Source organism: Lucilia sericata, unplaced genomic scaffold (assembly GCF_015586225.1).
Source record: "Lucilia sericata isolate MDLA Ls3-8-SP2 unplaced genomic scaffold, ASM1558622v1 Contig000031F_arrow, whole genome shotgun sequence".
Taxonomy (NCBI): domain Eukaryota; kingdom Metazoa; phylum Arthropoda; class Insecta; order Diptera; family Calliphoridae; genus Lucilia; species Lucilia sericata.
Genome location: NW_023994069.1, coordinates 1,198,906 through 1,211,932, shown reverse-complemented (window position 1 = coordinate 1,211,932; position 13,027 = coordinate 1,198,906). Strand labels below are relative to the sequence as shown.

The window sequence follows — 13,027 nt, the reverse complement described above, 5'->3', positions numbered from 1 at the left end:
ATATTCCACCCATTGAAACATAAATAAGATATGAAGCGACACTTACAGCCGACCGGCTCATAACTTTAAGCGAACTGGTCAAAAGCGATTATAGGACACGTCACATTAAACATATTGGAAGACTATACACAATCATCGAATGCGCCCGATCGCTTACCAGACAGAATATGTCGGAAACTTTTAAGCACTGATCCCAGATATAATGTCTTCGTCAAGCGCAACATTAGAGCAAATACCTGTAGGCATACGTTTCTACACGAATATATACCACCGTTTACCTCTTAATCACCGTTTATATGTATACCACCGTTTACCTCCTAATCACAGCACTAGATTCCAAGCAAAAGTCTGAGCAAAAAGGAATCCGTAAATTGGATTGGAATAAATGTGGCGCCCACAGGTCTTAACATATTTACCAACAGTCAGGAGGCAATTAGGATGATATCAGATGCTAAAGTTAAATCTAAGACCGTATTTGATTATAAAAAAATTCTAAGCGAATAATCTCCCACTTGGGAGTAATCGGCATCGAAAGGGAGAATACTTTAGTTTTAAAAGGTTGGGAGCTCGATGTAGTATGATGGTACATATTCTGAGTGGACACATAGGATTACGGGCACAGCTATACCAAACTCTGTGCGGTGAAACTCTGTAGCATTTTCTTTGTCATTATCAAGCTTTTGCCGATATTAGATCCAAATATATTGGGGGTGATATTATTCCGGATATAACATACCTGAAGAATACATTCAGTGAATACGATATTAGGTTTTTGTTTTTATCAACAAATATTTTCCATGAAAAAGAACGCACAACAGGCCCGATAGTGGCCTAGGTGCATCATTCTATCAAGTTGATAGTATCAACCTAACCTAAAATTTTCCAAAACCGAAGGGTGTCCATTACAAAGGGACCTAATTGGATCCAAGTAAAGCTATACTCTTAATAGTATACAGTCTGCTGAACCTAACCTAAGGGTGTCATGTTTTCTGCATTGTTCGTATAATTTATGACTAAAACGAAAATAATATCTTATACATATAAAGATATTGGCGCTACTGATTCCGCAGAACCATCCAATTTGGCTGCCATTTTAAATTAATAAATTTTATAGACTTGTGGATGCTGTACACGAATTCAGAATTAAGTTCTATGAATCCGATATCAGAACCAAAGTATGTCTTGGATAAGGGTGGAAAATATTAAATAATAATATATTTATTACCATGAAAAGTAATTCTGCTGACGAACCAGAACTGCTGTTATCTTCAATATTTGGATCTTCAACAGTACCACCGTCCGCACACTGACTTGTCATTTTCTCGCGATTTGCTTTCCTTCGACCTGCAGATGCAACATGCAATTCAAGAGTCCTTAGTTTCGACTGTAGATGAGCTATAAGAGCATCTCTTCTCTCTACTTCCATTGCCATGCTGGAGAATTGTGTCTCAAATTTTGAATGAATTTCGTTAATATGCGTCCGTATCACATTGTTGATGCCATTCAAAATTTGATTGTAACAGTCTTGACCCTCAAGCGATCCTAGTGGAAACAAATTAAAAACAATATTAATTAATTAAACTTGTTTAATTTAATATATTTTAATAACTATGGTTAAGTGTGCTCTGAAATATTTAAATTTAAAATAAAAAAAATATAACTCATCGTTGTTCTGCATTCACAAAGCTATAAAAAATTAAAAGCTATTTGAAAAAAAAAAACTATTATTAGTACAAGTGTTGCGAACGATATATCTCAAAATTCAATTAATACATACCTTGTTATTACAAATAAATTAAAAAATTGTGCAGTCAAATTATATTTCTTAGCGAATTTTTAAATAAAAAAAATAATAAATTTGAGTGTATGAAACTCTATATGAAAAAATAATAAAAAAGCAATGCAAAGTTCAGTGTGAACAATACGAGAAATACATTGATGTTTGTAACACCCAAAAATATTTGTCTTACACCCATCTTAAAGTATGTCAGAATAATTTTCTGAGTAGACTAACCATGCTCGTCCGGTTGGTTTTCCAAGTAAAACTTGTGCGCAAGGTACAGGTCGCAAATTGAAAATGGTTAAAATCGGTCCAATATTTAACCTAGTCTAGAAAGAACTAAGAGTCCTAAAATTTTGTCGGAGCAACTTTAGTACCATTACGACAAAAAAACAAAAAGGGCGTGGCACTTTCCATATGAATTAAATACACATATTCGGATATCTGGGAAACAATTAAAGCTAAAAACCTCAATTTTTGCACGAACAACTTTTACATTAATGTAAATATTTGGGGAACAAATTGGCGGATAAGAAATAGGGGGCAGGGCACCACCCATTTGATTCAATTAAAAAATTCGTATATCTGGGAACCATTAAAGATAGAATTCTCAAACTTTGCAACTAATATCCATATGAACAATTTGGGAAAAATGAGCGGAATAGCAATAACGAGCTCAGGACCTCCGATATGAATTAAATACAAAAATGCATCTATCTATTAAACTATTAGAGCTCCAGTAGTGTAAATGATGATCCAATATGAAGTAAATTCAAAATAATCGTATATCTCAGATACTATTAGATTTACAATCTTCAAAAATCGTAAACAGTTATCCTGTTATAGTATTTATATAATTCTAATTAAAATATAATATATAATTTCAAGTATTTAAATTAAAATATTTTCATGCAGATAATTAAGCTGTGATTTGTTGTAATATTAAAATGCATTTTTTCCAGTATTTTTTTATCTCGTGTACTACTATTTTTATATATATCAGCATATTTACATGTTTATATCGACTAATCAAAAATGCATCACTTATTTATGTGTTGTTATTACATATTTTTGTATACGCAAGTATTTTCAATACCGAATGGGAGGGGGAAGTTAGATCGGTAGTAGAACATCCAAGCATCGGCTAATTGTGTGACAATGCAATAAGATATATATCATCGTCTTATAGTTACCTTTTATATTTGGAACATGACATGCGCCATGACTAGTTCCGGAATGCGGGTATAAATCTGTGGGAAACATTGTTAAAGTACTACTACTACTATTCATTTGAAAAGTTTGAGAACAATTTGCAGTTGTACAACAGGTGGCGATCGATTCGGCTCTTAAAAGATCGGGTGGAGACATAACAGATTCCGCATAAAATGGCGGAGCATTGGTAGTAGTGGGTGAGTTAAGACTGTTATCATTTTGATGTTCGTCTTTAGTGTTCTCGGGGTTGGTGATAACGACACTGCCAGGAGGGCTAGAAAGAGTTGAATTGAATGTTACACTCTTGAACAGTTTACTGTGCCTCGCCACGTACCCTTCAACAGTGGGTTCCATCGATAGGCCTCCGCAATTTATTTGCGTTTGTATTTCACCAGTGGTACCTTTGTGCTCTCGTTCATGGCTGATTTTCTTTAGAATGCTCTTCAATTTCCTTCGCTCAAGCGTTTCATTCGATTCCGGACTGAGAGGTGTGTAGTCGTGATGAACCGTATCTAACCGATGATGACGGTGGTAGTGTGGACACTTTGACTTCTCAGATGTGGATGTGTTGGTCGACGTGGTTGAACTGGATTCATATGCTGAGAAAAATTGTGAGTTTATTCCAGTTGCATCACTATGGCAGCGATACAGCGCCTCTGATATCTGGGCACTGTTAGTTTTTGAACTGTCCAAACTAAAACTTCTAGTCTGTAGAGCCTTCTCAAGTTCAGCCAACTTCTGCCGTTCGTTTAAAATCTTTAATCGTTTTACAAACGGTAGCCCGCTGTATTCGGGCGAGAGATCAAATACTGATTGATAAAGTTTTGTCTGATTGGCAACAGCATTCTGTAGTGCTTTTCCACTTTTTAGAGACTTTTTCGCTTTTTCAGTCACACATTGTTTTGTACTACTGCTACTTGATTCAGTCTGATCAAGTGCGGATGACTTTCCTGCCGGAAGAATAATGGGTTTTCCTTTTTTTGAGCGCTTCTCTTCACTTATGACCTGTTGTGGTATGCTTCCCATCGAGTACATTTTCAAAGGCGAAGAGACATCATCTGAAGAGGTATTGGATGTGGCTAAACTTGTATAACTCGAGGAAATTAATGTAGCTAACTTTAGTTTGGACCACGGCTTAATAGGTGTATCAGTATCTGATACAACTGTAGGTGTTGTTGTTGTGGACGGTTTAACAATTTGGTTTGGAATGGTGGTTGTTGGTTTGTGCGATTTATTGTTGGACCCCTCTGATTTGCAATCTACACCTGCTTCCTCTTCGATTTGACCGCATTTTACAACCGATAGAGTTTTTGGTGGTTCCTTTTTTACATTAACACTCGTTGCTGGAGTAGACTTTTCACTCATTGACTCTTTAACTTTAGCAATAGTTTTCGAAGTACTGGTTGATTCATTATCGGGAACCTGCTGTTGTAACTGTTGAATTCTTTGTCGAAAGGAAACCTTCATAGTGGGCTTGATTTGGGTAACTGCAAGTGATATTGGAGTAGTATTGCTGTTGTTATTACTGCTGATATTCGATATGTTTTCTAATTTATTATTAACTTCTGATGTTATGGATGAAATCTATAAGAATATTAAGTAATGAAATAATAATTTAATGTTTAATATTTGCGTAACAAATTTCAAATTTAATATTAAATGAAAATTGTAAATACCGGTAAACTGGAATCATTTACAGGATGGGGAGGATCGTTTTTAATCTTCAACTGCTGCAGTCGCTGAATCAAAGGGAGTCCTTCGTTAATTTCCCTTTCGGGCTCTTCTTGTATTGATTCCTGTGGCGATAACGTACAGGTTACATGTGAGTGAGGTGGAGATTTCTGTGGTGGTGTGGACTTAACAGCTCGCTCTTCGCGATCCTAGTGCAAGACACATAAAGACACATACAAAACTACTTTTAGGAGCGGGGATTGATACAGAAATTATAACTGCGTGACTTTGCAAAAACATAAATAAGCAAAAATAAAAATCCATACTACAAACGTAAAATACAGCAAGCATTGTACTTCTACATATGTAATATATATTAAAAGTGTCATTTATATGTATAAGAAACTTTACAATATCTGAGTTTAATTATGCAGTGTATGAATGTATGTATGTATGTATGTATGTATGTATGTATGTATGTATGTATGTATGTATGTATGTATGTATGTATGTATGTATGTATGTATGTATGTATGTATGTATGTATGTATGTATGTATGTATGTATGTATGTATGTATGTATGTATGTATGTATGTATGTATGTATGTATGTATGTATGTATGTATGTATGTATGTATGTATGTATGTATGTATGTATGTATGTATGTATGTATGTATGTATGTATGTATGTATGTATGTATGTATGTATGTATGTATGTATGTATGTATGTATGTATGTATGTATGTATGTATGTATGTATGTATGTATGTATGTATGTATGTATGTATGTATGTATGTATGTATGTATGTATGTATGTATGTATGTATGTATGTATGTATGTATGTATGTATGTATGTATGTATGTATGTATGTATGTATGTATGTATGTATGTATGTATGTATATATGTAATTTAATTTGATAATATTACACTGTCCAACACTCAAAATTAGACACGAATCAGATGATATATGTAAGTCAGAAAATAGAGATTAAATAATGCAAACTGCGTTCACAGTTTTTATTTCGTGATCCTGTTTCCTTGTAAAGGATTTCAAAACTTCAAAGTGTCACATTTTTAAAAATATGTTTTAAAATACTTCTGCTTACCCTATTTTGCCAAGGTTGGTGTCAAATGACCCAGAAGAGGTGTAAAATATTTTGTTCTATTTATTTTTTTTTTTTTTCTTAAAGGTTCAAAATATGTCAATAATGTCCTTTAAACTTTGTATCCTTTAATATGCTTTCTACATACATAGATAAAACACACAATACAATGAAATACGTATATCCAGTAGTATCCCTGATAGCAATTTTGTAGTCGACTACGAGAAAAATTCACTTCTAGTTTACTTTTGCAGTCTGGCTGCAAGCTAAATACAAAATGCAATGTAAATAACCGACTTTTAGACCGGGTTTTTGAGTTGTCAATCAAATGGCAATTAATAATTAGATTAGTTAATCTAAAAATAAATTTAATCCGATGTTAATACCATTTGATGTTTTTGAGTACAAGATTAAACGTCGCAGTGTTACCATACAAAACAACAGAAAACGTCACTGTTTGTTATCAAAACAATGCATATTTTTTTTTTAAAAAAGAAGAAGACAATTTAAATTTAATATAAAAATTAATGAAAACTTAAATTTAAAAAATGTATTTTGAAGTGTCCGTAATTTATACTAATCAATAAATAGAACATTTTAATGTTTATTTCTATAAAAATTGTATTAATTTTTTAAATGTTTACACATTTTAATTTTTTGCTCAAGTTTAAACAACCTCCATTGGGCGCTTAAACTTGCAAACAAAATTAACTAATTGAGTACTCAAAAACAACTTTCGAGGATTAATTTTAATTTAATCGCTAATCTTTCACCTAAAGATTGGCCCTTAAAGACTAACTACAATCTAACTATCATATAATGCATAAGTACTTAAAAATAATCTGGGGAGAATTTTATTTCAACATGTTTTCTCTTGTTTCTCTATTATTATGAATTTAATTTGTTAACTTTAGCAGACTGACTATAAGCAAACTACAATATAATGCAGAAATGTTCCAAAAACTTTCAAAGACTAGCTAACTAACTTGTAGTGCAGAAGTACCACAAAATCATCTGGAGTGCATTTTGTTTCGTCATGTTTCTTTATTATTTGGAATTTTGTTTTACATTTTTGACATTTTCTTGTATACATTGAGAAATTAGAGTCAGTTTATTTGACAAAAAAATTATAAAAGGTTAAATATTTAAAAACTTGGTCCCTAAATGCTAAATTCTGCTGATTGATACTGTAAATATAATATATTAATAGTTAACATTACACATAACATTTTTAAATTTATTTTAGATTTGGAAATTTGGATCAATGGGAATCATGGAAATAAGTAGGTTAGGTTAGATTAGGTTGATAGGAGGATGTATACTACATCAAATCCGAAGAAATACACCTAGGCCACTATCGGGCCTGTTGTGCGATCCTTATCATGAAAAAAAATTCACTAAATGAATTATTTTTCAGTGTTCAGAAACTCAGTTTCCTGAACGTAATTCCTAAGAATCTTCCAATCAGTGTTAGTCAGGAATGTTATTTCCGGAATAACTAACTTCAGACGTGCTCATTTTGAGAAGATTTTTTGTCTTGCTCTCATCAGGGTCACTCCATAGGATCTTCGTGGTTCTACCCACTGTTTCATTATTCCAAGAGGCCTTATGGGATTCTCTCACCCATATTTTAGTTCAGCTTTTGTTGCGTCGAATGGTTTTGCGTTTGTCAGGTTAACTACATCGAGCTCCCTTCCCTTTAAAGCTATTACATTCGCCCTTTCGTTGCCGATTACTCCCGAGTGGCCTGGTACCCATATGATGTAAACCTTACCTCTGGGAGAGTATTCAGTTAAAGCTTTCTTACAGTCCAATACGGTCTTAGATTTAGTTCTATCACCTGATATCGCCCTAATTGCCTTCTGGCTGTCGGTAAATATATTAAGCGCTGTGGGCGCCATATTTATTCTAATCCAATTTACACATTCCGTTATTGCTCGTACTTCTGCCTGAAAGCTTGTGTTATGATTTGGTAAACGGTGGTATATTTCTGTTTCTTTGTCTTCAATATAGAATCCCAGCCCCACTTTGTCCCCGAATTTAGAGCCATCCGTGTAACAACGGGTTCCTACTGGTATTTGCTCCAATGTTCCGTTTGACCAAGATATTCTATCTGGGATCAGCGCTTCAAAGTTTCCGACATATTCTGTGTCTGGTATACGATCCGGCACGTCCAATGATTGTGTATAACCTTCCAATGTGTCCAGTATACATTGATGACGTGTCCTATAACCGCTTTTGGCCAGTTCTCCTAAAGTAAAGAGCCGTTCGGCTGTAAGCGCCGCTTCATATCTTAAATATGTTTCAATGGGTGGAATATCTAGCAACGTTTCCAGAGCCTTGGTTGAAGTAGTATACATGGCACCACTTATACCCAACCAGCATATACGCTGAACTCCCTGTAGTAGTTTGATATTGCACTTTTTGTCTAAAGCAGTCCACCAGATTATTGAAGCATAAGCTAGAATTGGTCTAATTACACTTTTATAAAGCCAATTTGTCATAGTAGGACTAAGACCCCATTTCATGCCTATAGTTCTCCTACATATCGCCCAGCACCGATGTGCCTTGTTGATCCTATCCCCTATGTGTTGTTTCCATTTTAATTTCCGGTCGGGAATTACACCTAAGTACTTAACTTTGTCTGTCACAGATATCTTCTTGCCCAGGAAGCAAGGTTCAGTATACGTAGAAATTTTTGTTTTTCTTGTGAAAAGACAGATTTCCGTTTTTGCCGGGTTAACGTTGAGGCCTCTCGGTTGAGCCCAGCTAAAGGCCGTATTCAGAGCCTCCTCAGCTCTTCTACACAAGTAATTTGGATCTTTTCCCTTTAAAAGTATTACGACATCGTCTGCATAGCAGACAGGTCTAAGGCCTTTCTCGGTTAGAGTCCTTAGGAGGCTATTAATCGTGGTAACCCAGAGTAAAGGTGACAAAATGCCACCCTGTGGTATACCGTGAAATACCTTTTTCCTGATAGTTATATCGTACATCTCGCAGCTTATCCATCTGTTCTTTAGCATGTGGTTGATCCAGTTACGGAGCACCCGGTCAACATAAAACTGGTCTAGGGATTGGATAAGAGTATCAATGTGCACGTTATTGAAGGCGCCTTCGATGTCAATGCATACTGCCAGTGTATACAGTTTGCTATCAAAGGATGCACCTATGTAGTGGACAACTTCGTTTAAAGCGGTTTCCACCGATAGTCCCTTTACATAAGCATGCTGCTTATATTTAAGGTCTTTGTCTGGTATACTGCTTTTAACCATACTATTGACTATCCGTTCCAAGGTTTTAAGTAGGAAGGACGTAAGACTTATCGGTCGATAGGACGTAGGTGTCGCATAGCTAGGTTTTCCTGGTTTGGGTAAAAATGTTACCCTTACATCCTGCCATTTAACTGGGGTATATGTTAATTTCAAGCATGCAGTGAATATTTGTGACAGATGTACGGAAACCAGTCCCGCCTCCATCTGCAAAAGTGCCGGGAAAATGCCATCCGGCCCTGCAGCTTTATAGGGAGCAAAGCTCTTGATTGCCCCTTTAACCATGTCAGTTGTAATAACTATTTCCGTATTAGCCTCCCCTTCCTCCGATATCGGTTCATTTATATTATTCGATATACCGGGTGGGAAATGAGAGTTTATTAGGAGTTTCATTGTCTCCTCCATATCCTCCAGCCTCCTGCCCGTGTCATCCATCATAGATTCCGGCTGAACATGATTTGGATAGGAACTTTTTTATCTTCGATATGTCATTTACGCTATCTACCTGTTCACAGAAAAGTTTCCAGGAGTCTCGTTTGCTTTTCGAACGATTTTCTTATATTCACCAAGTTTAGTACGACACTCCTCCGAGTATGCTGCGGTCTGTTTACGCCGTGCCCCGTTAAATAGTTTGCGAAGAGTCTTTCCAAGGTTCCGGATCTCCCCGGTTACCCAGGGTTTCTCCTGGGCAGATCTCCGCTCTCGCAGAGGACAGCTGTCCTCGAACGATTCAACCAGGGCATTTGTGAACGTTTCTACTTTAGCGTCTATATCCTCCTGATTTCGACATTGAAAAGTGTCCTGACCTAAACGTTTCTTTAGTAAGGTCCCGAACATTGTCCAATTAGTTTTAGACTTATTCCGAAACTTTATCGGCTTTGGCGGTGGTCTTAGTATTTTGAATCTTATGTACCGATGGTCAGAAAAGGAGTGCTCGTCCGAAACTCTCCAATCCTGAATTTCGGTTATAAGCTCTTCTGAACATATGGTTATATCTTCTTCTCTGATTCTATTGACAAAGGTAACTTTATTACCTAAGTTCAATGTGATCAAGTCTTTAGTATTAAGGAAATCCATAAGGGCTTGTCCCCTGCGATTGGTGTTTGTACTACCCCAAGCTACATGGTGGGTATTTGCATCACAACCTATTACAATTTTCTTATTTTTCCTCTTCAACCAGTTTCATCAGATCCGACGTTGGTGGTAGTGTCGGAAAATCGAAGAGCAGGTAAACGGAAGCGAGATATATGTTGCCACTACCTTGCTTCAGTACGGTTGCATCCGATGTGGACAATCCTGTTGAGAGGAGGAAACATAAGTTCTTGTGACATAAGATACATGTTCTCGGGCGAGACCCTGTATCAGCGTAAAAAAGTTGGAAATTTATGTGATTTAATCCAGAAACCTTGTTGCGAATCATCCAAGGTTCCTGGATTAAAGGTATATGTATTTTACCAGTGTTAATTTTAGCCATCAGAGCGTTGGTAGCCGTCTCTCTCCGATGGAGGTTTATTTGGAAATAATTAACGAATCATTCTGATCAGCAATCTGATGTCTATTAATTTTAACGAACTACTATCATGACTTTAGAAATCAGATCATGTTACAAAAACTTTCCAAATCTTAAAAAGGTGTCTATATCCAAAGAATTTTAAACTACTTAGTGGATATAATGAACTTGAGTCGAACTAATTTTCATTTAGATAACACTATGCGTCAAAAATAAATACCTGGGAAGTGATACTATTTTTCTGAAAGGTGGATCCGAGTAGAACAAGAATATGTTTTTGAAATTTGCCAAATACCTCCAAAATCTTGAGTTAAGGGTAAAAAACCGGTTTTTCGTACCTTTAGGCACTTATAAATCAGTAACTTAGTTAAATCTTTCTCCACGGATTTTAAAAGCACAATCTGAGGCCTTTATAATGACATATATAACGTTTAAGTAACCTGGAGAGATATGTGTGAATTTCATCAGCAAACATATTTTTTATTTAAGTTTTGCACCGTTGTTCAAGTTTGGAGATGTTTTTTGAAAGTATTTTATATAGGAACCGTACTGTTTACTGTTTACTGGATTCTGAATTCACTTTTCAGAAAAATAGTATCACTTACCAGGTATTTAAATATTCGTTTATTTTATTTTTACGATCCTGCCGAATGGAGACGTTTTATAGATGGAAAGTTAAAAGTCTTTAAGGAGTACTATTACATAAAGGTAACGTGTACCCGTCAGTTCCCATTATTTATGAGACAGATATGAAGGAAACTTATAAAAATATTAATATCATTCTTAAATTAGGATGCACATCGTTGGCTGATTTGTTGTGACCTTAAAGTGATGGCTATTCTCATGGGAATAAAAAGGATTTTGTAAACGTCAGTGCTTTTTATACCTTACCGACCATAAATGGCCATATCGCCTAAGTTATTAGCTTGGGATCAATAGCATAGATCAAATGCCACTTGTTCCGTCATCTAAGATAATTCTTCCTCCCCTGCACATAAAATGGGGTTTAATACGTAATATTGTTCGGGCACTTGATAGCATTGGTGCAGCATTGGAATATTTAAAAAATGTCTTTCCAAAGTTGAGTGCTGCGAAAATCGAGGCTGGTACTTTTAAAGATCATAATGGTTAATTTTTATTAAAGACCACAATTAAAAAATTATTGAAATCATAAGAGTTTCCCAATTTATTAACGACTGTGGAAAAGGCAGCGTGGCAAAGTTTGGAAAATATAATAAACTATTTTTTGGGCAATAACAAATCTGCAAATTATGAAGCTATTGTTAAGAAACTAGTGGATAGTTATGGAATAAAAAGTGTCAACTTAAAATACATTTTTTGGACAGCTACCTGGATTTATTTCACACTAATGTAGAAGACTTTAGTGATGAACATGTTTAGAGATTCCACCAAGGCCTCGCCACTATTGAGAATCGGCTGGCCGAATATTGTAAGTCAATTTGTCATGACACTACTTGTCTCTATAAACGAAACTCCAAAAATATACACTTTTCTTAAAATTACTTTTTTTGTATACAAATAAACAATTTAATTTGATATACAAATATTAATTTTAGAATCTACAAGGCTCACGAAATGAAAAACTGAAAACGCAGTTTTTCTCCATTAAATTTATAGTTTCAGACGTATATCATCCAGTTCGTGTCTAACAAATTTTGTCTCATTTTGTCGGACGGTGTTATAAATATATAAATAAAATATTTCTATAGAATGATGCCATTAAATAGTTAAGCATTAATTAAAGCAGAGCCAGGAGACACATATGTATGATTGGTCAGTTGTTGCGAGAGCGAAAAATCAGAAAAATGAAAAATTTGTACTCATATATTCACTAAAACACAGACATGGAAAATTTTAACTTTGAATTGGTGGTATTTTAATTAAAAGTATGTAATAGTTTTTATACCCACCATCAAAAAAGATGGGGGTTATATTGATTTTGTCATTAAGTTTGTAACACATTGGTCATAGACCCACAAAAGTATATATATTTAGGGACCTTTTTAAATTCTAAGACGATCTAGCCATGTCCGTCCAACGGAATGATCTAGAGGGTTGCCATTTTCCACAAATGTTCGTTATAGGTTATGTTTGTTTGGAATTGAAATTGGGCAATATCGGTCTACGTTTTAGGATAGCGCCCATACAAGGGGACCTCCGAAAAATAGCTTTTGGCTGCATATCTGTTTTAAAAGTACGAGTATAGCGATGAAATTTGACATAAATAAGTTTCATAAGAATCAAACTCGGTCCATAATTGACCCTATACCCCATATAAGGTCCTCTTCAGAAAATTACGTTAACGCTCATCACTGGCTTAAAACTACGAGTATTCGACACATGTAAGTTTTATACGAGTTGAAATCTCTCTACCAAAATTTATTTAGGATTGGTCCATAATTTACCCTATCCCCTTCAAAAAATTACTTTAACGATCATTGCTGGCTTAAAAAT

The 13,027-nt window shown here is 35.1% G+C and overlaps 1 protein-coding gene across 9 annotated transcripts in view; it reads right to left on the bottom strand.

The window, feature by feature from the left end:
- The window catches only part of LOC119611809, a 79,547-nt gene that overhangs the window by 12,403 nt on the left and 54,117 nt on the right, over positions 1-13,027 (bottom strand). For 7 of the 9 annotated variants that reach the window (XM_037967509.1, XM_037967540.1, XM_037967531.1 and 4 more), the window contains 4 exons: positions 4,669-4,872; positions 3,327-4,576; positions 2,974-3,266; positions 1,226-1,542 (listed from right to left, as the gene is read on the bottom strand). In XM_037967509.1, coding sequence (XP_037823437.1) covers positions 1,226-1,542; positions 2,974-3,266; positions 3,327-4,576; positions 4,669-4,872 — 2,064 coding nt within the window. The remainder of the gene's footprint in view (positions 1-1,225; positions 1,543-2,973; positions 3,267-3,326; positions 4,577-4,668; positions 4,873-13,027) is intronic. The other 2 variants (XM_037967547.1, XM_037967555.1) reach the window with 1 other exon arrangement.